At 38.6% G+C, this 24,514-nt stretch overlaps 1 protein-coding gene across 1 annotated transcript; it reads left to right on the top strand.

Annotated features, from left to right (window-relative positions):
* The first annotated feature begins 8,272 nt into the window (after positions 1-8,272).
* LOC128636585 (olfactory receptor 1038-like) lies at positions 8,273-9,202 on the top strand. Its single transcript, XM_053689578.1, has one exon. The coding sequence runs from the start codon at positions 8,273-8,275 to the stop codon at positions 9,200-9,202; it is 930 nt and encodes a 309-aa protein (XP_053545553.1).
* Positions 9,203-24,514: the final 15,312 nt, after the last annotated feature.

Raw genomic sequence — 24,514 nt, 5'->3', positions numbered from 1 at the left:
GTAGCTAGCTTAGGTTTTATTTTACAGGTAAGTATTTAGTTTTAAATAGGAATAATTTAGGAATTAATTGTAATTTTTATTTCTTATTATTTTAATTAGTTTAAAGTTAGTGGGTGTTAGGGTTAGATTTAGGGTTAGGTTTAGGGGTTAATAACTTTAGTATAGTGGCGGCGACATTGGGGGCAGCCGATTAAGGGTTAATAATATTTAACTAGTGTTTAGGGGTTAATATGTTTGTTATAGTGGCGGCGATGTCCAGAGCGGCAGATTAGGGGTTAACAATTTTATTTTAGTGTTTGCGGTGCAGGAGGGCCTCCGTTTAGGGGTTAATAGTTAGTTAATGGGTGTTAGTGTACTTTGTAACACTTTAGTTATGAGTTTTATGTTACAGCTCTGTAACGTGAAACCCATAACTACTAACTTTCAGGTGGCGGCGGCGACATTGGGGGCAGCAGATTAAGGGTTAATAATATTTAACTAGTGTTTAGGGGTTAATATGTTTGTTATAGTGGCGGCGATGTCCAGAGCAGCAGATTAGGGGTTAACAATTTTATTTTAGTGTTTGCGGTGGGGGAGGGCCTCAGTTTAGGGGTTAATATTTAGTTAATGGGTGTTAGTGTACTTTGTAACACTTTAGTTATGAGTTTTATGTTACAGCTCTGTAACGTGAAACCCATAACTACTGACTTTCAGGTGGCGGTACGGATTGTAGTTATAGCCTGTACCGCTCACTTTTTGGCCATAGAGGCAAATTCGTAATACCGGCGCTGTGCAAGTCCCATAGGAAAAGGACTTTTTAAAAGCTGCAGTAGTTATGTTGCGTGACAGCCAAAAAGGTGTGCGGTACAGCTGTAGCTACAAGACTCGTAATACCAGCGGGCGTAAAAAAGCAGCGTTATGAGCCATAATGATGCTATTTTACTTATAACGCACAACTCGTAATCTAGGTGAACATTTTTAAACAATAAAAATTCTGGTGTAGACTGTCCCTTTAGATGCAATAACATGGGCTATACAATCTGTCAAATGGCTGCATTTTGAAGTGTACTGTACTCCCAATCTATTTTTTTATGTTATTTAATATAAAAATGTATTTAGTATTTTCATATTAGAAAGGAAAATGAAGAGGCTGAACTGTGTGCTATATTATATCTCAATAGTATTTCCCATACACTCATCAGAACCCTAAATAGAGAGTGTGGGGGTGCCAGGGTATGATGAAATTACATAAAAAATAAAGATAGAGAAAAAATATACCTGTAGGCACTAACTTAATGAGTAGGGGGTGTGAGAGGCCAAACATTAAACTTAACTTTTATTAACTTATTATAAAAACAGATATGGGTAACAGTATCTAAAAGATACTAAAATAAAAGCAATTAAAAAGCGAAACAGATATTTCCATTTGTCACTGTCTGTTTAACCTGGAAAGAGATACAAAAGTATCTAAAGTCAAAAATTAAATTGCATTACTTATCAATAACTGTTTGAAAACCTAGGGGTAGATTTATGAAGCAGCAGATGCTGCTGTTTCCGCGTGAGCCTTCGGGCTCACCGGAAACATAAGTTAAGAAGCAGCGGTCGTAAGACCGCTGCACATTTACACACCCACCACCTCTGAGGTGGTGGACTGCAATCAACCCAATCGGATACGATCAGGATGATTGACACCCCCTGCTAGCGGCCCATTGGCAGCAAATGTGCAGGGGGCGGCATTGCACAACCATTTCACCAGAAATGCTTGTGCAATGATAAATACCTAAGAAATGACTAGATAGGAGCGCCAGAAGAGGCAAGGTCTAGTATGGGTTAAAGTAATATAAAAGGATATTTGTAATGCTAGACCACAAGTGGAAATAACACTGTATTGATTGTGTAGCACTAATACTGGACCACAAATGTGGTGATGGCACTATATAAATGTGTGGACAAGATTCGAAATAAGTGTGTAGCAAAAAAACTCTTAGATGGTTTTCACAAAGGTATCACAAAAATTTAATATAAATTACATAGATAGACATGGATCCATGTTAACATTAAAACTTATGTTAAATTAAAACATTTACCAATAGACCTGGTTAAAACAGATTAAAAATGTCACATATATATTAACCTCCCATATGAAATGAATGAGTGGAGGCGTAGGGACGCTAACAGATATGTACTGTTACAAATATAGAATAACGTACTGCGGCAAATATACAAAGAAAAAAGGAACAATTGACGTTAGTCCATGGGGTGAGTGATCTAGTTAATGATTCAAAAATGTTGGTGAATATTGGAGGTGATAAAAACAACAGAAAAATTGTCAAATGATATAGTGGTGGTGTTCAGATGGTTAACTCCAAAAAACGTGATCCACAAAAAAACGTGATCCACAAAAAATATATAACAATAAAACAGAAAACAGTCCAAATTTGTGTGAAAAATATGTAAAATATAGTTCGATCCAAATGTGAAAAAAGATGTGTAAAAAATATATAAAAAATGAAAACAACTAGTGTGTACACAAACTAGTGAACGTGATCACAGAAAAAACATATACAAATTTGATATAAAACTTAAGTGTCCCTGGATGTTACTCCATTAGTGTGAAGTGTCCCTTTAGTTGTAATCCTAACAATGAGGGATATGTAGAGATGAAAAAATTGTAGAAAAAATAAAGTAAAATGAATCTGGGAAGTGTCCCTGGATGTTACTCCATTAGTGTGAAGTGTCCCTTTAGTTGTAATCCTAACAATGAGGGATATGTAGAGATGAAAAAATTGTAGAAAAAATAAAGTAAAATGAATCTGGGAAGTGTCCCTGGATGTTACTCCATTAGTGTGAAGTGTCCCTTTAGTTGTAATCCTAACAATGAGGGATATGTAGAGATGAAAAAATTGTAGAAAAAATAAAGTAAAATGAATCTGGGAAGTCCTCAAAACCTGTGAATAAAAGATAATAGCATAGTATAATACTGTTTAAATATTCATTAGTTAAAAGGAATATAGCTCACCATATACTTGTCAACGCGTTTCGGCCCACAAAAGAGGCCTTTTTCAAGACTATCATATGGTTTAGGTGAGCAAAGACCTTTATACCCTTGTCTAACCAATCATGTTAAACTTTAATTGCGCCAAAATTTTTGCGCCAAAATTTGCTGAACCGGAAGTGATAAACCGGATATGTTTATCTATTGGACCGGATGTTGATGTGGTCCAATTATGTTATCAATTTTCCCATGTTCCCATTTAACAAGCTTCTAATTATTCATATTAGTTATTATTATTATTAGGGATATAGCTTTGCTTATTCGTCCTATGTGGCTTGGTTTACCTGCTCAATTCGGGCATTTTAACATGTCCGTATTTACCGATATCGAGTGGTACAAGCCCCTTAAACCGGAAGTCGATTGTGCTTCCTGTAGGCAATTAAGCTCTACCGGATGTTGTGACTCCGTAAAACCGGAAGTCGTGAGAACGCGAACTTCCGGTGTGGTTCCGGAAATGGAACCAGTGTTTATCATCCGGATTATGGTAAAATTGTTATATGAGTGATTGGTTAGAGTGTCAACTGGTATATCCTGAATTTGCATGCATCTGAATGTTACCTTAATTCATAATACAAAATGGATCATATAATCGTAATTTATCTAATTAATTTGCGAGATTACTATATCCTCAAAAGTTGATTAGATTGCTCTATATTGACAGATCATATTATGAAAGGTGATATTCAGAGGAAAAACATGAAAAACATAAAAAACATAATGAAACCAAAAAAAGAGAGACTTATCCTATGTTCAAGGATTGTATTAGGCAAAATGGTAATTCTAAATAAAAATATAAAAATCAAATAAAGATAAAGACAGAGAGAACACAGTTAGAAACCACAAGAATGGTAATAAGTCGTATATAATAAAGTATATTTACAGGCTTGGGTATTGTATATTAGATCGTTCCAATCGTACAACTATTTAAGTAAATAGGGGGTGGCCTTGTGGTTACTATATACAAGAGTGTCAAATTGACCAATTCTATAGATCCACTATTGACCTCATAGACTTACATCTAGATTTTGTCCCTTCGTTGGTGCCAACAAGCACCTTAAAATATTCTGTAGCAACATGCACCTTAAAAATGTTCTGTGGGTGTTGTATCTGACCTAATTGGATTATCTCCTAAACATCTAAAGTTGTATGGATACAGTCTGGGGTGGCAACTATCTTCAAGTAAGGTCTAGGATTATCACTCACTAACTGTAGGTGATAGACTAACTGTAGTTATGGTTAACTTTAGGTGTCAAACATATAATCATATATAACAAGACTTCTGGAAAGAGTATCAAATGCTCGGAAAACAGACTATTTATCTCCTTGATCAAATTCCCCATTGATTGTTGTGGGGGCTATGTGTTATCAGTGTTAGCGACAACTGAGGAGTCCTCTAACTTGATATTGGGATTCCGTGGATTCTTACTGAGATCAGCTATATTATAGTCTGCATGATATAGGCAGTGGGACTGAATAGAGTTTAAATATATCATGAAGAAGATCCTATTAGAGAACCATATAAATCATTTTTGATATGTAGGTCTTAGAGATGTATAAATCTCTCTTTCTGGAATCATATACTAGGATCTTGTGTTACTTATACCGATATCCCTTGTATATTTACATAGATGTGTTACTTATATGTTCAGACGTAGAAGTCTTAGAAAGGTTTCCATAGTGTTATCAATGTATAATTACTTCAGACTCAATAAATGGGAAAGGTCTTCTTTGTTGTTCAAACCTTTCGGGTAAAGGCAGTCCAAATCAAAAATCCATCTGGACTCTGCGATCAGAAGCTTCTTTTCATAATTGCCTCCCCTCCAATTGGGTTTTATTATTTGGATTCCATAGAAGTTGAGATCTTTGATGTTTCCTTTATGTTGAATGGAAAAATGCCTATACAAGGCAGTGTCGGTGTTGCCATGTTCAATCTGTAACAGGTGTTCCCATATTCTATCTTTCAAACACCTCGAGGTCTGTCCAACATATTGAAGCCCACAACTGCATTGTACTATGTAAATCACGCCCCTGCTGCTGCATCTTATCAGGTTCTTTATCTCATATTTGGTGTTAGAGTTGTGGGAGAGGAAGTTCTTTATTTTCAAACCTCTCTTACACGCCTTGCAGCTAGGGCATGGAAAGAATCCTTTGATATGTTTCCCTGATACATCTTTCACTTGTGTTGCTCTCAGACATGGAATACTAGGAGATAGAATATTCTTAAGGTTATCCGATTTTCTATAAATGAATCTCGGTCTCCCAATGAGCGTTTCTCCTATGATGTCATCATTTTTCAGTAGGTGCCAATGTTTTTCTATTATTTTCTCTATGGTACGCCTATTTTCGCTGTACTGCGTTATGAATGCGACATCTATAGAGTTGATGTTACTGTTTGTCACATTCTTCTTGTTTTTATACTTTAGAAGCTCCTTGCGGTCTCTTCTTCTGACCTCCTCTATGTCTTTGTTGAGTTTTTCTTCTTCGTATCCTCTCTCCAGGAAACGTGTTTTTAGTTCTTCCGCCTGGGTTTCCCATAGGTTGTGAACTGAGCAGTTCTTTTTCAATCTCAATAGCTGCCCTTTGGGTATATTCTCCTTCCATCTGGAGTGATGACAACTCTCACTGTGGACATAGTTGTTACAGTCCACAGGTTTAAAGTATGTAGAGGTCTTGAGTTCCCCATTCTCAATTGTTATTTTTAGGTCCAGAAATGTGATCTCAGTATTACTGATCTCATGAGTGAATCTTAAGTTATAGGTGTTGTTGTTCATGACACTTATAGTATATTCCAAGTCCTCCTTGGAACCTGGGTCGAGTCTCTTACATAGGATGGTAATTGTATCACGTATTTTTGGAGGTTTTTGTCTAGATATTCCGACAGATTGCTGGATAAAGACTCTATGCCAGATATGATAGGTCTTCCCGGAGGGTTATGGAGTGTCTTGTGGATTTTAGGGAGGTAATAAAAGACAGGAGTAATTGGATGCTCCACGCTTATATATCTGAATTCTTTATGATTGAGAATCTCGTTACTATGTGCCTCACCTAAAATCCTATCCAGTTCCTTCTTATAACCTCCTACAGGGTTGTTCCTCATAACCTCGTAGGTCTCTTTGTCAGATAGAATTCTTCTGCATTCTGTGTTGTAGTCTTCTTTGTTCAGGACTACAATGCTGCCCCCCTTGTCGGCAGGTTTTATTACTAGGTCTTTGTTATTTTCTAGTGCTCTAATGGTTTGCATTTGACTCCTGGATAAGTTATGTTTGTGTCTAGTCAGTTGTTTCTGACTGATGTTTCTCAGGTCACTGCATACCATCATCTCAAAGGCTTCGATGGCATTGCCCTTACTGGATGTAGGATAGAAGGATGAACTGGGCTTCAGGTCAGAGTGTTGATAGGGATCTGTGCCATGTTCTGTACCTTGTCTCGATACCATTAGTCTTGTATCAAATTCAATAGGTGATTTAATAAAATGTCGTTTTAATGTTAATTTCCTTGTGAATTGTTTGACGTTAACAAATGTATCAAATTTGTTAAGGCCCTTGGATGGGGCAAATGAGAGGCCGTAGCTTAGAACAGAATTTTCTTTGTCCATCAGAGTAATAGTGCTGAGATTGTAAATCCCTTTGGAGATGACTTTCTTCTCTGGGCTCTTAGTTTGTTCTTGCTTTTTCTTGCTGTTTATTCTCCTTCCGCCCCTCTTTCCTCTGTGATTTTTCTTTTTTCCATAGGGTGTTGGAATTCGTCTGTGTTGGAGTTCTTCCTTTTCATGGAGGTTCTCTCTAATTCCTTGGTCGTAATATGGTGTTCCTCTAAAAAACGGTGTCCGGAAGTTGAGGCTGTTGGAATGTCATTTGGATTTCTGCAATTTAGCAATTTGCATTTAGCAATGTTGGGCGGAGATGATCCGCTACAGTGGATCATGTCTGCCCGACATTTGATAAATCTACCCCCTAATATGAACAGATTACAGCATAAAAAGAACCATTGTAGAGAATTCAGCGATTGAAAAAGATCCCTACAAGAACACAATCTATGGTTTTATGAGACACCGCAACCGGGTGCAGTCAGGGGTGGGTTTATAGTAATATAGTTTTGCTGAAAAGCTGTCCACAATTACTATCAAAAAATCTTAGGGCATTATCCACAGCAAAGTCCACTACATAAAGTTAAATATATATGATTAAGTTAAATAAGAAGCATAGGTCAGAATTAAATAACATCCAGAGAGAAACAGACAGGCGTTCGACTGTCTGTCTGTCTCTGGTTGTTATTTTCCTATTACTTTCTTATTACAGTTTATATTATTTTGTTATTGTCTGCTATTTACATGGCTTTTATACATAGAAAACGTTTGTTTCTCATATTTTGGGTGCATATAACAGGCAAAATGAGCAAATGTAAACAAATACACTCCAGCAGGTAAAATGGACCACTGGGAACACATTAAAGGGAGAAAAATTAGAGAACAAACTGCCTACTGGTTCATTATTATCACATACTGCCTACTGGTTCATTATTATCACATACTGCTTACTGGTTCATTATTATCACATACTGCCTACTGGTTCATTATTATCACTTACTGCCTACTGGTCCATTATTATCACATACTGCCTACTGGTTTATTATTATCATATACTGCCTACTGGTTCATTATTATCACTTACTGCCTACTGGTCCATTATTATCACATACTGCCTACTGGTCCATTATTATCACATACTGCCTACTGGTTCATTATTATCACATACTGCCTACTGGTTCATTATTATCACTTACTGCCTACTGGTTCATTATTATCATATACTGCCTAATAGTTCATTATTATCACATACTGCCTACTGGTTTATTATTACCACATACTGCCTACAGGTTCATTATTATCACATACTGCTTACTGGTTCATTATTATCACTTACTGCCTTACTGGTCCATTATTATCACTTACTACCTACTGGTCCATTATTATCACTTACTGCCTACTGGTCCATTATTATCACTTACTGCCTACTGGTCCATTTTTATAACATACTGACTACTGGTTCATTATTATTATATACTGCCTACTGGTTCATTATTTTTATACTTCTCTGTTTACCCAAACTAGTCCAATGTAAATTAAAATAAATAAATCTAATTTTGTATATTTTGTTAGGATACTAATCAATGATCAATATACCATTTTTTCTTCTAATAAGGGGAACATGAGTTTTTAGAAAACAGCTATTTATAAAGATGGAGCTGGCAAATCAGACCATGGTGCCATTTTACATACTGAAGGGTATCTCTGATGTCCCTGAACTTCAGACTATGATCTTCCTTCTGGTTCTTCTCATATATCTCATCACCCTTGGTGGAAATATGACTATTTTTCTGCTTATCTGCCTGGTTAATCAGTTGCACACACCTATGTATTTCTTTCTAGGAAATATATCCTTCCTGGACATGTGTTATGCAACTCTCACTTTACATAAGGCCCTTCTGAACTACATATCAGGGGATAACAGTGTTTCTTTACCCGCTTGTATGACACAGATGTATTTCATTTTATCTTTAATGGCTGATGAACTGTTAGTAATCACGGGCATGAGTTTTGATCGTTATGTTGCCATCTGTAACCCTTTGCACTATCATATGATCATGAACCGTAGACTATGTGGTCTGTTGGCGACCATCTGTTGGGTACTTGGATTTATTGAAATTATACCTCACATCATCCTGGTATTACATTTTACTTGCTATACTACTAATGTAATAAACCACTTTTACTGTGATATTGTCCCCTTAATTAAGATGTCTTGCAGTGATACCACTGCTCTTGAACTTGTCATTCAGTTTGAGGGAACCTTGCTTGGCATTTTGATCCCTTTTTCTCTAACCTTAATCTCCTACATTCTTATCATTGCTGCCATTTTGAGAATTCGCTCTAGCACCGGGAGATGTAAAGCCTTCTATACGTGTTCCTCACACCTCACAGTTGTCATTCTCCTATACACCACTATCATCTGCCAATACCTGATTCCAACCTCTATGGACAGCTTGGATTATAACAAACTGTTTTCTCTTTTTAATGCAGCTGCCGTCCCCATGCTCAATCCCCTGATATACAGCTTAAAAAATAAAGATGTAAAAGTAGCACTGAAAAGGGGATTGAAGCTATTGTGAGAAATGCACCAGTACCAAAATATGTATCTAATATTTTTTTTCTTTACCAGTTATCCTATTGTGTTTAAATTTATTAGAAGCATATTTGTTGGAAATCAGTAGCCTGCCTGAAATATCGAACATCTGGATTTTCTAGTTTTAAAGGGTGAACAGTTAATTTCAAAGGCTTAAAACAGATCAGCATCAAAGTAAAACAATGCAGCCAATAGGAAAAGAGTCTTAAAAAAACCCTTTAATTAACCTTTTACTGTCAATTTGTATTATTGCACAATCCTTTTTTCATCACTGGGACACTTAAATGGACTGTAATTTCAACTTTAATGATTCAGATAGAGAATGCAATTATAAACATCTTTCCATGGGGGGGGGGGCCTTCCGGTTTAGGGGTTAATAGGTTTATTTAGTATATTTCATTGTGGAGGGCTTTTGGTTTAGGGGTTAATAGGTTTATTATAGTTGCGGCGGAATTAGGGGTTAATAACTTTAGTATGTTGGGTGTCGGATGGCAGATTAGGGGTTGATAATATGTAAATAGTGTCTGCGATGTGGGTGGGCAGCGGTTTAGGGGTTAATAACTTTAATATAGTGGCGTCGATGTCGGAGAGCAGTGAAATAGGGGTTAATAATTTTTATTAGTGGCGGCGATGTCGGGAGTGGCAGATTAGGGGTTTATAAGTTTAATATTGTGTTTGCGATGCCGGAGGGCCTCGGTTTAGGGATTAATAGGTAGTTCATGGGTGTTTAGTGTACTTTGTGACAGTTTAGTTATGAGTTTTATGTAACAGTTTTGTAGCGTAAAACTCATAACTACTGCTCTCAGATGGCAGTACGGAACTTGTCGTAATAGGGTGTAACGCAAGCTTTTTAGCCTCACCGCAAAACTCGTAATGGCTGCGCTATGGAAGTCCCATGAAAAAATGTAATTTTTAAGAGTGCGGGACTTACGTTATGTTACAGGCTAAAAGGCTTGCAACAAGACTTGTAATAGCTGCGTTGCTGTTTTAACGCTGAAATGACAATTTTTCAGCATTAAAAGACGAGCGCACAACTCGTAATCTACCTGAAAGTTAGTTATATTTTCCTATCTAATGCATCATGTGACAGCTATCAGCCAATCACAAAATGCATTTATGCATATCCTGTGTATCTTGCAGATGCTCAGTAGGACTGGTGCCTCAAAAAGTGTGAATATAAAAAGATTGTAGAAATTTAGATAATGGAAGTGAATTGGAAAGTTGTTTAAAATTGTGTGCTCTATCTGTATCATGACTAGGGTTGCCACCCGCCCCGGTATCACGGTCTGACACTCTATGTCCTGTATCCCAGAACTACCCTCAAATGCCCCAGGCTAAGAGCTCCCCTGGTGCAGCAAGCAACAGTGAGCACAGATTTAAAAAAAAAATAGCTGGCCAGGGGAGCTCTTAGCCGGGGTTACTAAAATACCGGGTGGGTGGAGTCTGGAGGAGAGATGGAGCGGAGGATGGTGTGGGAGGGGGGAAGAGGGTTGAGGAGGGGAGTCGTCACATGATCCTGCTGAAAGCGGCAGAGAGAGGTCAGGTGTTGGTGCGGTGGCCGCGGGCTGCATGCCGAAACATGGCCAGTTACCTTCGAGTAGTCAGTGTCACCTCTGTCTGTAGATCCTCTGCAGCAGCAGCCTTTGGCAAGAATCCTGGAGCCCTTGCAGGGAGGAAGGAAGTAGAGGGAAACCCCTACACTACAGAAAAAAAAATTATAATATTAAAATGTATAAATTTATACCTAAACCTGGTACTGGAACACAGCTGCCAGTATCTAAGATGCTGGATATTAAAAAGAAGGGGGAGGGTTAGAGAGCTGTTTAGGAGGGATCAGGGAGGTGGAATGGTAAGGGGGGATCCTACAGTGCAGAAGGGTATCTCTGATGTCCCTAGACGTCAGACTATGATCTTCCTTCTGGTTCTTCTCATATATCTCATCACCCTTGGTGGAAATAGGACTATTTTTCTGCTTATTTGCCTTGATAATCAATTGCACACACCTATGTATTCCTTTCTAGGAAATGTATCCCTCCAGGACATGTGTTGTACAACTCTCACCCTACATAAGGTCCTTCTGAACTATGTATCAGGGGATAAGAGTGTTTCTTTACCCGCTTGTATGACACGGATGTATTTAATTTCACATTTAATGGCATGAGTTTTAATCGTTATGTTGCCATCTGTAACCCTTCGCGCTATCATATTATCATGAACTGTACACTATGTATTCTGTTGGCGACCATCTGTTGGGTATTTAGATTTTTTTTTTTTATTGAGGTTTTTATACATTGACAAATAAAATGTAGACACAAGGCATTGTCAGATCAAAATATAACAGTGATTATACAATAATACAATGCTTTGTTTCAAAAAATAGCTGTGTGAGAATAGTAACTTGTAAGTCAAATGAGACATGCTAGGTAGTAATAAACAGGCAAATATCAACAACAAAATAAAACATACACAAATGAAACCTCGTTTTTCTTTAGGATCGTATAGTTTGATATAACTACAGCATATATCTTGTTATTTGAGGGATTATCAATCCCTATTTTTAGAGAAATAAGGACAGTATGGCTCTCAGCAAAACAAGTTTTGTTCCATATGAATTATACGATAAAGGATATAGGCACAAATTAATAGGTTTAAGGTTTTTTGAACTCCACTAATAAGTGGTGCTGATCAATTTTGCAAAATTGGATAGGGAACATAAGGTTAACATACTGTTCTGTTGTAGGAATTGCTGTTGTTAGGGTTGCGGTATAGGAAAGATAAACCGCATAGGTAGTCCTCCTCAACTAGGAGGCACAATATATAAGGGGGGGGTGAGGTGGTTATTTAGATGTTATAGGCAGCATGTACAAAAAATCATGTTTCCATAAAAAACACAATATAACTTATTACATCATGGCACAAAAATAAATGCGCTACAACTTTGCACTCATAAACATATGGATTACTAGAGGGAAAGCATGAGAGGGTTGGATGCCTACTGGGCTATTGACCTGTCCGGCATAGTGGTACCTTAAGTTCCAAGCCATTTGCATAGACATGGGTTATGGAGCTCAGTTAGGAAATCGTATGCAGGGAGACCATAAATGAGAGTAAAAGTATGGGTCCAGCCCGGGTTAGCAACATGACAAATTTCTTACAGCAACGCTACACATCAACTTTTGGACCCCAGAATCCTTATATATACTGGAAGATGGAAACAGCTAAGACCCAAAGGCCACTTTTGGACCTGGATGTTCAATACATTTAGAGCATTTGGATGTTATGTGTATGGTATTGCTGCTGTCCATTAATAAGGCTAACAACTCAGCATGTGTAAATTGGCAGTAACTTAGCGGGCAATTTACATACCCAAAAAGGGATAATAGTGTGGTTTAGATTATAGTTTTCGTTAGGAGGGAATACACTTGACCGCTGTGATCTGTGTGTTCATTGGTGCTATCTATTTGACCTTAAGAGGAGGAGGTGAATTTAGGTAAGCGGTAGAGCCATCAAAATATGTCCTGGAGAGTATTAGAGAATCTGTGCTTTTACGCCCAAGTAAGCTAACATATAAACATGTGTATGTAATAATTATATAGGCATATTCTAAGAATCATATGGGCCTAACAGAGGTGCTTCCTCCCCAGGAGTTGAAGATCATATAGTAAGCTCATCAAAACTCTGTGCATATGTTAGATCTAGAAGGCTAGGGCTGCCACAACACACTATCTCGGCCGCAAACAGCGCGGTGGGGCCTAGGGGTTATAAAATAGTATACGCACTTAACTGAGAGAGTAGCACAATCAATTTCTCTTAATGCCTTAACAGGATAACACCTTACATAAATAACAGTCCACTCTACATTATTATAAAGTGTTAAAAAAGTCCAATAAAGTAAAATAAAAATAAATAAAAAAAAGAGTCTCTTAAATGCGGGCAAGTAGACAGTATAGTAGTTATAGGGTTATTACAACAAAGGTTGAGTTAAGTAATGAATATTAATATTAGCAAGGCACCCATCCCAGATCCATTCCTCCTAGCTTCTCTTGAAAAATAGAATATTTATAGCCAAAAAGTGGCCCAATAATAATAGGTCTCCTTAATGTAAATAACTATGTAACCTTTTAAATGTAAAGACAGAATACTAAAACAAATTATACATTCTAATGATCTAGAGCTATCCTTTAATTCTCAAATTCAAAGTCTGTGGGACAGCAAGTGTGCGGTTTGATAGGAAGCCTTAGGAAACCCACCACTCACCACCTTAGGTGTATTTGAAAGTTAACAGTCACCCCACACCAAATTTCAACAAGTAGATGGTGATTTTAACATATTGAACCTTAAGGCACATGCAGGAGTAAGTCCAGACAGTATTTGCAAGACAGTCTTTGCCGCAGAAATGGTCATAGCAATAAAGAATTTTCTCCCAGGGAACCATGCTGTCTCCATCTAAATGGCTGAATTGGGACCCTGTCAGTTCCTGTCTTATGCCTGTCTCCCAGGGCTGTGCCGTGGGCTTATGATACAGTTCTCCAATAGGTACTAGGGGAGATGTATGCCGGGTTACCTGAATCTGGAGAGGCTGTGTACGATGGAGGGAAAGTTGTTCCGGTGGTGTCTTCATTTTAAAGCCCATGTGAGGAGTATCGTGGTCATCCGGATGGTAATTAGCGTCATTTCTACATGTTTTGCTCCTGGTCAACATTATGGGGTTTAGCAAGGGCTGTTTGTAAGCACAAGGATTCCGCTCCCCCTTCTGTCTCTCACAAGCATCCAACACCAGGTAGAAGTCTCTCGACTCTTTAGTGGAGAGTGGGGTCCTGCAATGTGATGTGTTATCACCTTGAGCCAAGCTATGTGAGAGCACATTGCCCGGTTTTACCTGGGGTACAAACGAACCGTCTGCAGTAAGTGGGGAAAAAGTGGATTGCAAAGTCTCTGAAAAGGTAAGTTGATATTCCTGATGGAGATCCCTGATAGCGTCCAGAATGTAGAAAGTAGTTCCCATGCTGGCATCAGACACTGTGATACAGCTCTCCATGAAAACGGTACCGGAACTGAGACCGTAAGGGGTAAGGCGCAGCAATGACTCCACTGCCAGTTGCTTAAATGTAGTGGTACTTTATTCCATCCCCTTCCCCACAGAGTAGAAAGTGCAGTGTCACTGGAAGGGTCTTCTCAGAATCTTTCTCATTTACCCTGATTGAGCGCCTCACGTAGTGAAAAAATGGCCACACTCCAAAGGCCTCACTAAACAATGCCACCAAAGCTTGTGAAATTGCTTGCCCCACGATGCCCTCCACACTTTAAAGTTCTTATTTAAAATCCCTGGGCAAGTAGGTACCTTGTAATTAAGGAATAGCCTGAGCTGAGCGGCCAGATATACATTTATTAACAATGGATAGCCGGAGCTAAGGTAGTGTGTGACCACTCAGACTCAGAGCTAACTCCGCGCCCCCCCCCCCCCCGGGTATTTAGATTTATTCATATTATTCCTTACATCATCCTGGTATTACATTTCATTTGCTATACTACTAATGTAATAAACCACTTTTACTGTGATATTGTCCCCTTAATTAAGATGTCTCGCAGTGATACCACTGCTATTGAACTTCTCCTTCAGTTTGAGGGAACCTTGCTTGGCATTTTGATCCCTTTTTCTCTAACCTTAATCTCCTACATTCTTATCATTGCTGCCATTTTGAGAATTCGCTCTAGCATTGGGAGAGGTAAAGCCTTCTACACGTGTTCCTCACACCTCACAGTTGTCTTTCTTCTATACACCTCTCTCATCTGCCAATACCTGACTCCAACCTCTATGGACAGCTTGGATTATAACAAACTGTTTTCTCTTTTTAATGTAGCTTCAGTCCCTGCAATCACCATCCTGATTCTCCATTTTTCTGTAGTGTAGCATCCCTTCCCTCCCTCTCTTTACCAAACTTTATTTTCAGTAGAGTAGAGCCCTTTCCATTCCCCCTCTGTGCCACCCACTTGACTCCCATTTTTTCCTCCCACACCTCCCACCAGCACTGAAGGAGGAGATTGTCACAGACAGTGACACAGACTGTACTCTGTTACCATGTGAGGACAGATTGCCTTCCTTTTGAATCAGCTACACTGAACGCCGGAGGCGTGCTGTTCTACCCTAGTAACCGCTGGCTCTCAGGACACGCTATCAAGCTACTGTGTACACGACTGTGTGTGGATTTTATACAAAGGATTTCTTATGTGCTCATTTAGTATATACTTCCTGTAAGTATGTTTTTATATGTGCGTGTGATCTCACAATAAAAAAAAATTACGCTTGAATCGTGGGTTGCGCTGTGTTCTCTCTGTTCAGAGACTGTACTCTGTTACCATATGAGGACAGATTGCCTGCAGCTCAGTAACAGCAGCTCTTGGCTGTCACTTTACAGCAGAGGCTGCTCTAGCTTCCTGATGCTGAGACATACTGTATATATATATATATATATATATATATATATATATATACGTTATGCGGTACAATTGGCTTTGCACCAGATGACGTATATATAAGTCATATTGGGTCAAGGGGTTAAAGGTATAGTAAAGACAAAACTAAACTTTCATGATTCAGGTAGAGTATGCAATTAAAAAAAAAAAAAAAATCTAATTTCTATTAAAAAAAATTAAGCTTTTTGTGTTTGGGTTGCGCTTGAGTTGAAAGTAAACCATTATTGCTTGCATGCTAACCTGATGGGTGGCCAAAACTACAATATCACGTGCTCGTTCATGTATCCCCATAAAGAAGTTAATATAGCAAAAAAGAGGGGGAAAAAACCTAACACCCCATTCTCGCGCAATCCGGATACATACATAGGAATATCTATTTATAAATACATAGAACATATTCTGCTATGTACAGAATATTGGAATGTCAAATATTTACAGTAAATACATAGTTATACGAATACATTGTTAACGCAAAGCTTTCCTTGCGTACTCATTGCGACCAACTTGTTTTACCAGTGCACATTTGTGTGCTCTCGTATTACCGAGTGGAGTGCAAATATCGTGCTTGCGAAAGCACAATTTTGAGCGATCCACTCCTAATCTAGCCCACAATTTTTATCAAAATTGCTTCATTCTCTTGTTATCCTTTGCTGAAGGAGCAGCATTGCACTAGTGGCAGCTAGCTGAATACATCTAGTTAGCCAATCACAAGAGACAAATGTATGCAGACACCAATTCCCAGCTAGCTCCCACTAGTGTAGGATATGTGCATATTCATTTTCAACAAGGAATACCAAGAGAATGAAGCACATTTAAAAAATAGAAGTGGTGTTAAAAGGGTATTAAAATGACATGCTCTATCTGAGTCTTGCAAATTTAATTTGGACTTTCCTATCCCTTTAACATAAATTTATTTAGCAGGTAGCGTTTGTATCTGTTTGGTGATATTGCTTCAAGGCCACCCTTAGCATTTGCTTAGTCTCCTCTTGCTACCTAATGTCATTCAATGGGCACCTTGTACTAAGCAGTGTAAGCATGAATTTTACATGAACTTTAACTTGTTCCAATAAAGGAAACACAAAATGCTGTGGGCATTCTGTATTGTGGATACACTTTGGAGGTTTGCAGAGACCTCAGTCTGCAGCGGCACCTGCTTTGTAATACCTGGTTGCTGAGTTGGATATAGTAATTTATTTATCTTGTGACCGCAATGTATGAAGCAGCGATAATCAGACCTCTGCTTCTTACAGTCTTCAACACTTCTGGGTTTGCAGAGAGAAATCTCGCCAAACACTTTTGCTCGTGGTGATTGACAGGACCTTCTTTCGCGCAAGAGAAGGGGACGGCATTACAAACTCCCTTGAATGTGTAATAGTTCATACTAGCAGCTGACGAACAGGGTCCCCTGCCCGTACATAACAAAGCCATGAGGACAGGTTTGCAAGTTGAGAACCTTGTCTGCAGGGCAGTTAGTTCATGTCAGCCAATATGGTAGGGGTAATTTCTGTGTTTTGCCAATGCATAAAACCAATGTTCCATCCGAAAAATGTTTTGGTCTTCTAATAAATATTTGGAAAGGGGTTGTCCTGAAAGGGACAATAAACACCTTGAGGTTTTTGTAGTAAAACAACTTTGCTGGATACTTTCATTATTTTGTATCCCCTTTTCCTGTAATTTAACTGAAAATTGTGGCCATTACAATTCCTGTTAGAAGCAGAAGTGCAGTTTCCAGACTTACACTTCTTTATTGCATTCCAATGGTTGTAGTGACTGATTTAAAGCTGTCACTGATTGGCCTCAGTAGAGAAGAAAACTTAGGTTACAATTTTGCAGTGCCCATTGCTTTATGGATACTAAGGTAGCGTTTATATTGTTGCTGATAATTGGCAGTTGCAAAACGCTAATAATTTAGACTCTCAAAATCCCAAATCGTCTTCAGTTTTACACTCAGTTTACAGACTTTTGCATTATTTTTTACCAGTTAGCAAAAACATTTGCAGGTGATAAATGCAGATACATAATTTTCCCATAATTGAGACTATGGGGCATATTTATCAAGCTCCATATGAAGGCTCATCTAAAGACCGCTGTTCCCTAACCTGTCCGCCTGCTCTGATGCGGCAGACAGAAATCGACAGAAATCAACCTGATCGAATACGATTGGGTTGATTGACACCCCCTGGTAGCGGCCGATTGACCGTGAATCTGCAGGGGGCAGTATTGCACCAGCAGTTCACCAGAACTGCTGGTGCAATGATAAATGCAGAGAGCGTTTGCTGTCGGCATATATCGATGTGCAGCAGACATGATCCGCTATATCGGATCATGTCCGCTCACACAATCATAAATATGCCCCTATGTCAAACAGACCAGATATCTTCAGCGATATTCATGGACTGCTGAACAGCATTATAAATATATATATATATATATATATATATATATATATATATTTATATTTATTTACAGGTGATAAGCGCAGATACATCATGTTCCCATAATTGATACTATGCCAAACAGACCAGATATCTTCAGCGATGTTCTCGGGCTGCTGAACGCATTATAAACTCATCCTTAAGTTCTACAACTCTGCGCTTAGCTAGTACAAATAAGTCTATTTCTCCTCCCATGTGTCATTTCACGCATCCAACCCCAGAACACTATTCTCAACCTTTAACTCCCTTCTACGTCCGCCTGCACCCCCGCCCATTACTAACCTACCTGCTCAGATTATTGCTGATTACTTCAAAAATAAAATTGACACCAATAGAAAAGATATCTACACCTTACACCCCTCAAATCCACCACTCCTACCCACCCCTTCTATTAACAAAACTCTATGCTACTTCCCTCCTGTAACATAGGAAGAAGTCTCTGTACTCCTATCTTTGGCTTATCTCACAACCTGCCCACTTGACCCTATTCCTTCACGACTTCTTCCCTCTCTCTCTGCTTCACTAATCCCTACCCTAACTCATCTCTTAAACCAATCTCTCACCCACTGGCACATTTCCTGATACATTCAAGCATGCATCAATCATACCAATCCTAAAAAATCCCTCACTTGACCCCTCCAACCCTTCGAACTATCAACCGCTCTCCTTCCCTTTTCTTCAAAATGATTGAAACGACTGGTCTATAATCGTCTAACTCAATTTCTTACAACTGACTCCTTACTTAATACTCTACAATCTGGTTTCCGCCCTAAACACTCAACAGAAACCGCTTTTACTAAAATAACAAATGACCTGTTATTGCTAAAGCAAAGGGCCACTACTCCTTACTATTTCTTCTTGATCAGTCCGCTGCTTTTGACACAGTTGACATTCTCTCCTCCTAAAATTCCTACATTCATTTGGCATTCGAGACACAGCCCTTTCCTGGTTTGCCTCATATCTCTCAAACCGCTCATTTTCAGTTTCCTTTAACAACATATCTTCTGCTTCTTTGCCTCTCTCAATTGGAGTACCGCAAGGCTCTGTCTTGGTCCCTTGATTTTCTCTGTTTTATACATCCTCCCTTGAAAAACATCAACCCAATCTGTCCAAAACTGAGCTGCTTCTTATTCCCCCCTCTTTGAGAACATCCAACACCTGACATTATCTGATAGTCGTAGACTTTATTCTTTACACATCACCCCAGGCCTGATGTCTTGGGGTCACACTTGACTCAGAACTAACATTCACTCCACATATACAAGCGCTTACCAAATCCTGCCATACACACCTACGCAACATTTCCAGAATTCGTCCCTTCCATACTAAAAAAACTAGAAAAATACTAATTCATTCCCTAATTTTTCCGTGCATTGATTATTGCAATCTACTTCTAAATGGCCTTCCAAAACACCACCTCTCCTCCCTCCAATCTATTATGAATGCTTCAGCTAGACTCATCCACCTAAGGCCTCGCTTCCATTGAGTCGTAATTCAGTTTGCGTGCACTCGCAAACCGTTAAATATGCTGTCGAAAGCAATAGCGTTTAACGACTGTTTCCAATGGCGCGTTATACCTCAATATCGGCTGCCGGACTTCGGCTGCCGAAAAGATTTTCGCGTCCCATAGAAAGTAATAGAAGCCGTTAATCGATAAATTATACCAGGTTTCCATTGAAAGCGCTAACCGTTAATACACTGTCGGAGGCTGTCGATACATTGAGACATATTACCCCCAGCTCAACTAGGTGTAAAGGAGGAAAAAGAGCTTTTTTGAGGCCTGTTTCTCATTGAAATTGCAAATCCCAAAGAAATTATGAGTGTTTCAATGTACAAATAACATTATATATGCTACATTTATTGGTCCTATGTATAGGAATATTTGCACCCATGTTGTCATAGAAATATCAATATGTATGTACATATAAAAATATATGCAAGCACCACAATTATGGAGCGACCTCCCGCACACTTTCAAACCTTCCCCATGCCTAATATTCTTTAAGAGATCCCTCTCTACATATCTCAAAACAGAATGCACCTGTCATTGTTGATTATATATTTCCTACCTGTTCTATGTTAAATTATTGGGCATATGTATTATTATTTTTTTTTATTTTATTGTACCCATTGTATCAATGCAATGTTTTGTGTACCCAGGACATACTATATAAATCTCAATGTATCTTTCCTGGTAAAATATTATAAAAATAAATAAAATATCTACCTATTCAAAATGAAACCTTTGCCCAGGGACGCTATATATAATCTCAATACATATAGAAAAATAATTCAAAGGAAATAAGTTGTTTATAATGAAGATGAGTTTTATTATTACAGATTTACCCTCATTCAAATGTAATTTTCAATGTGAAAATCATATTTATTCAATACAAAACGATAACACATTAAAGTTATAATGTGTCATAGTACTAATATTTATAAAATATATGTAATGTCATGTCTGCTAAAGCAGATAATACATTTGCAATATTTAGACTATTAACCAAAATACATATGTGCTTAATATTACATACTTCAAGAGATATGAAGTATTGTCTTTAACATGGAATTATTGAAACAATTTAAAAGTGCATTGTGCATTGGTCCCAGGGAGAGTCTGTGTCTGTTCATATGATGTCAATTAAAATGTATTAATCACCTCTATATCATGGCAATCACATATATGTTGTGTATACATCATTGCTTAAATATCATAAAGATACATTTATCTAATTATTCTAAATATTGAATAATAATCTTGACAAAAAAGGAGTGCATTAGTCATGATAGGTATTAGTCATGATAGGTATATATTTCAGATATTACATTCCACATAGGACTAGAATGAATGCAAGGTGTTTGGCCATATCAACAGGAAGGAATATTTACTTTTCAACTCTTCTATAACTGTATAAGCCTTATTAGCTTCATCTGAAGGAGCAAACAACATATGCTTGTGGAATATAAATCATAACATTTACACATGTCACGTTGACCAATGTTAGATAGCATATACTGTATAAATTTCAGACACGTATCCCCAAGTATTCTTAAACGGCATAATATCCTCAATAAAAGGACACATACATTTATCAACAATGTACACCTGCATATTAATTGACATCATGTGAAATAAAAATGAATAAAGCTGTTAATGTTTTGAAAATAAACAGCTATTAAAACAATTTTGAAATATATTTTCTAATTTTGATTAGAAAAATATATGCATATTTATGAGATGGAAATCACACTTAAGAAAGTGCTTCATACAAAAAAATTAGATATTATATATCTGGAAATAATTTAAAAAGAAAAATACTTATTAATGCTTGCGGCGGGATTTGGCCTTTGGAGGAGAGGTACTTGGGATGGAAGTGTGGCGTCTTGGGCGACGCACACCAGCTGACTGGGAGGCTAAAACATGCGATTCAGGGTCCTGCAGGGAGATAACGGAGGATGCGAGTGAGGAGGGAGTTTGCGGCCTATCTGCAAGCCTCTCCACTGCCTCTGCCAGGCGGACGAGTGCGGCATTATGTATGTCCATCTGGCTCTGTAGCCTCCTGAAATCATGCTGCTGCTGGAGCCTAGTAAGTCTAAGCTCCCTGTGAATGAGCCTCAGTAGAGCATCCTGCTGGGACTGTGCGGGGATATTGGATTCCATGGGGGGCACTTGTGGCTGTATAGGTGTCTCCGGCACATATTCCTGGCTCTGTGTGAGGTTGTCGTCACTCAGTCTTGGGGACTGTGTGGGTGGCTCAATATCCAATTGAGGACAGACATTGGTGGGGGGGGGGTGGTGATTGTTGTTGTGGTGGTAGTGGTGGCGGCATTTGTTGTGCCATGGGAGGGTGCTGAATCTGTTGTTGAGGTGGCATATAGTACATATGCTGCGGTGGAGGATGCATCTGCTGATGCTGTGGTGATGAAGGATGCATCTGCTGATGCTGTGGTGATGAAGGAGGCATCTGCTGATGCTGTGGTGGTGGAGGATGCATCTGATAATGCTGTGGTGGTGGAGGATGCATCTGATAATGCTGTGGTGGTGGAGGATGCATCTGATAATGCTGTGGTGGTGGAGGATGCATCTGATAATGCTGTGGTGGTGGAGGCTGCATCTGATGATATGTCCTCCCAGATGAATATGGGGATGGGCCAGGAACATTTTCAACCTCATAGGCCAGTGGCTGTTGCTCATCTCCTTCAAGTATGCTGAGGTAGGAGTATCCAGCTTCAATAACATCCCCCTCCTCCTCCTCACTGAATTCCGGAACATCACTGGCCTCCGGTCTTGTTGAGGACTCATACTCATGTTCCAATTCTGAAAAATAAATTGTAATTATAAATTAATCTGATGAAACATCTAACATTTGAAAATCAAATTTATAGATATAGATATAGTTTTATATATATATATATATATATATATATGTATATATATATATATATATATATATTATTTCTGTATGAACTTAAACATATTTAACCAGAGGTGTATATTTAAAGATTGTGCCTCCAAGCGACTCTTTGTGTTACACATAGTCCATATATATGATATAGATAGAAAGAATTTAAATCTATACCCTTGCTTGTTTGAGCAGATAGCCACTCCAGAAATCAGGATGAATATATCCACTACAACTATGTTAAGATGCCATTAAAGGGGCAATGAAGTACAAATTAAACTTTCATGATTCAGACAGAGCATGCAAATTTAGTCAACATTTTATATTTTACTCCTATTATCATATTTTCTTCCTTCTCTTGGTATCTTTATTTGAGAAGCAAGAATGTAAAGCTTAAGAGCCAGACAATTTTTGTTTCAGAACCTGGGTTGCTGTTGCTTATTGGGTGGCTAAATGTAGCCACCAATCACGAGCGCTAGCCAGGGTTCTGAACCAAAAATGCAAAGTCTCCATAGCTTACATTCCTACTTTTTCAAATAAAGATACCAAGAGAACAAAGAAATATTGATAATAGTAGTACATTAGAGAGTTGCTTAAAATTGCTGCTCTATCTGAATCATGAAATAAAAACATTGGGTTTACTATCACTTTAAGTTACTGTGCAAATTAGACTTTGAACCATGTAAAACATTACTTGTACTAATCCTACCTAGGTATGTTTTCCACTGATGCTTGAACACAATTGATTACTAAACATATATAATATATAAACATTCTATATTCTGTATTACACATGTGTATGATTACTAAACATATATAATATATGAACATTCTATATTCTGTATTACACATGTGTATGATTACTAAACATATATAATATATGAACATTCTATATTCTGTATTACACATGTGTATGATTACTAAACATATATAATATATGAACATTCTATATTCTGTATTACACATGTGTATGATTACATTTATATTTTAAAAAACAAAGCCGATATATATTTCTGATGTTAACATATATTTGTTAGAAATAAAACATTTATTACATATGATATTTAATATTCACCTTCATGGACCTCTTCAGCTGGCACTGATGTGTCCATTGTCCCCTTACATCCGTAAACAGATTCATCTGAGATGACATTGGCCATCATCTCCTCCCATGACCTTAGGTGTATTCTCTTGCTAGGACCACCACCTGTCCCACGTGCATATTTGGCCTGCTGTGCCAGCTTAGCTTTGGTTTCCCTCCTGCAGTCATGATAGCGGTGTTTAATGCTGGCAGTAGAACGATTACGTCCTAAGCAGCTGACTGCCACTCGAATCTCCTCCCACAGCTTATTCCGGACAGCCGGCCTCAGGTTAGGGTTCTCCAGCTGAGCTGCCCTCTCCAAGTATGCCTCAACAAGAGCCTCCTTCTCCTCCTCAGAGTACCTCTCCTCTCTTAGCCTGCCCTTCACACCTGAAGGGCCAGCAGACACAGACTCTCCCTCCTGTGACTGGGGACCAGCCCTCTCTACCTCCTCTGTCCCTGCAGGCTGTGACAGGCTACCACCAGCCCCACTCCCACTTGCCACAGTCTGCCCCACTTTCCCTTTTCTTTTTGTGCCTAGCTGAGGCTGACTCCTCCTCACTCCTCCCACCTCCATTCCTCTTCCACCCTCTCTCCTTCCCTCCTCTGCCAGGGTTTGAGGAAGGACAAATCCTCCACCCAAACCTCGGCCCCTATTCCTGCCCATACTACTCCCTACTTCCCCCCTCCCCCTCCCTCTATCCACCCTCACCACTGCCCTCCCCCTAGCCACCCCCTTCCCAACTCCACTAGGCCTATCCATCCCTTTCTCCTTCCTCCCTAACTCTAACCTAATACTAAAGTCCCTAGCTTACCTAACTACACTAATTCACCTAACTAAACCCTAAATTAAATAGCCCCAAAACTAACTACCTAACCTATCTAGACCCTAACTATCTCTA

This window comes from Bombina bombina, chromosome 7, assembly GCF_027579735.1.
Source record: "Bombina bombina isolate aBomBom1 chromosome 7, aBomBom1.pri, whole genome shotgun sequence".
Lineage (NCBI taxonomy): Eukaryota > Metazoa > Chordata > Amphibia > Anura > Bombinatoridae > Bombina > Bombina bombina.
This window is presented reverse-complemented; position numbering and strand designations above follow the sequence as displayed.

Excerpts from the sequence above, each read along its gene's own strand:
- LOC128636585 (XM_053689578.1), top strand. The coding sequence starts at position 8,273 with ATGGAGCTGGCAAATCAGACCATGGTGCCATTTTACATACTGAAGGGT.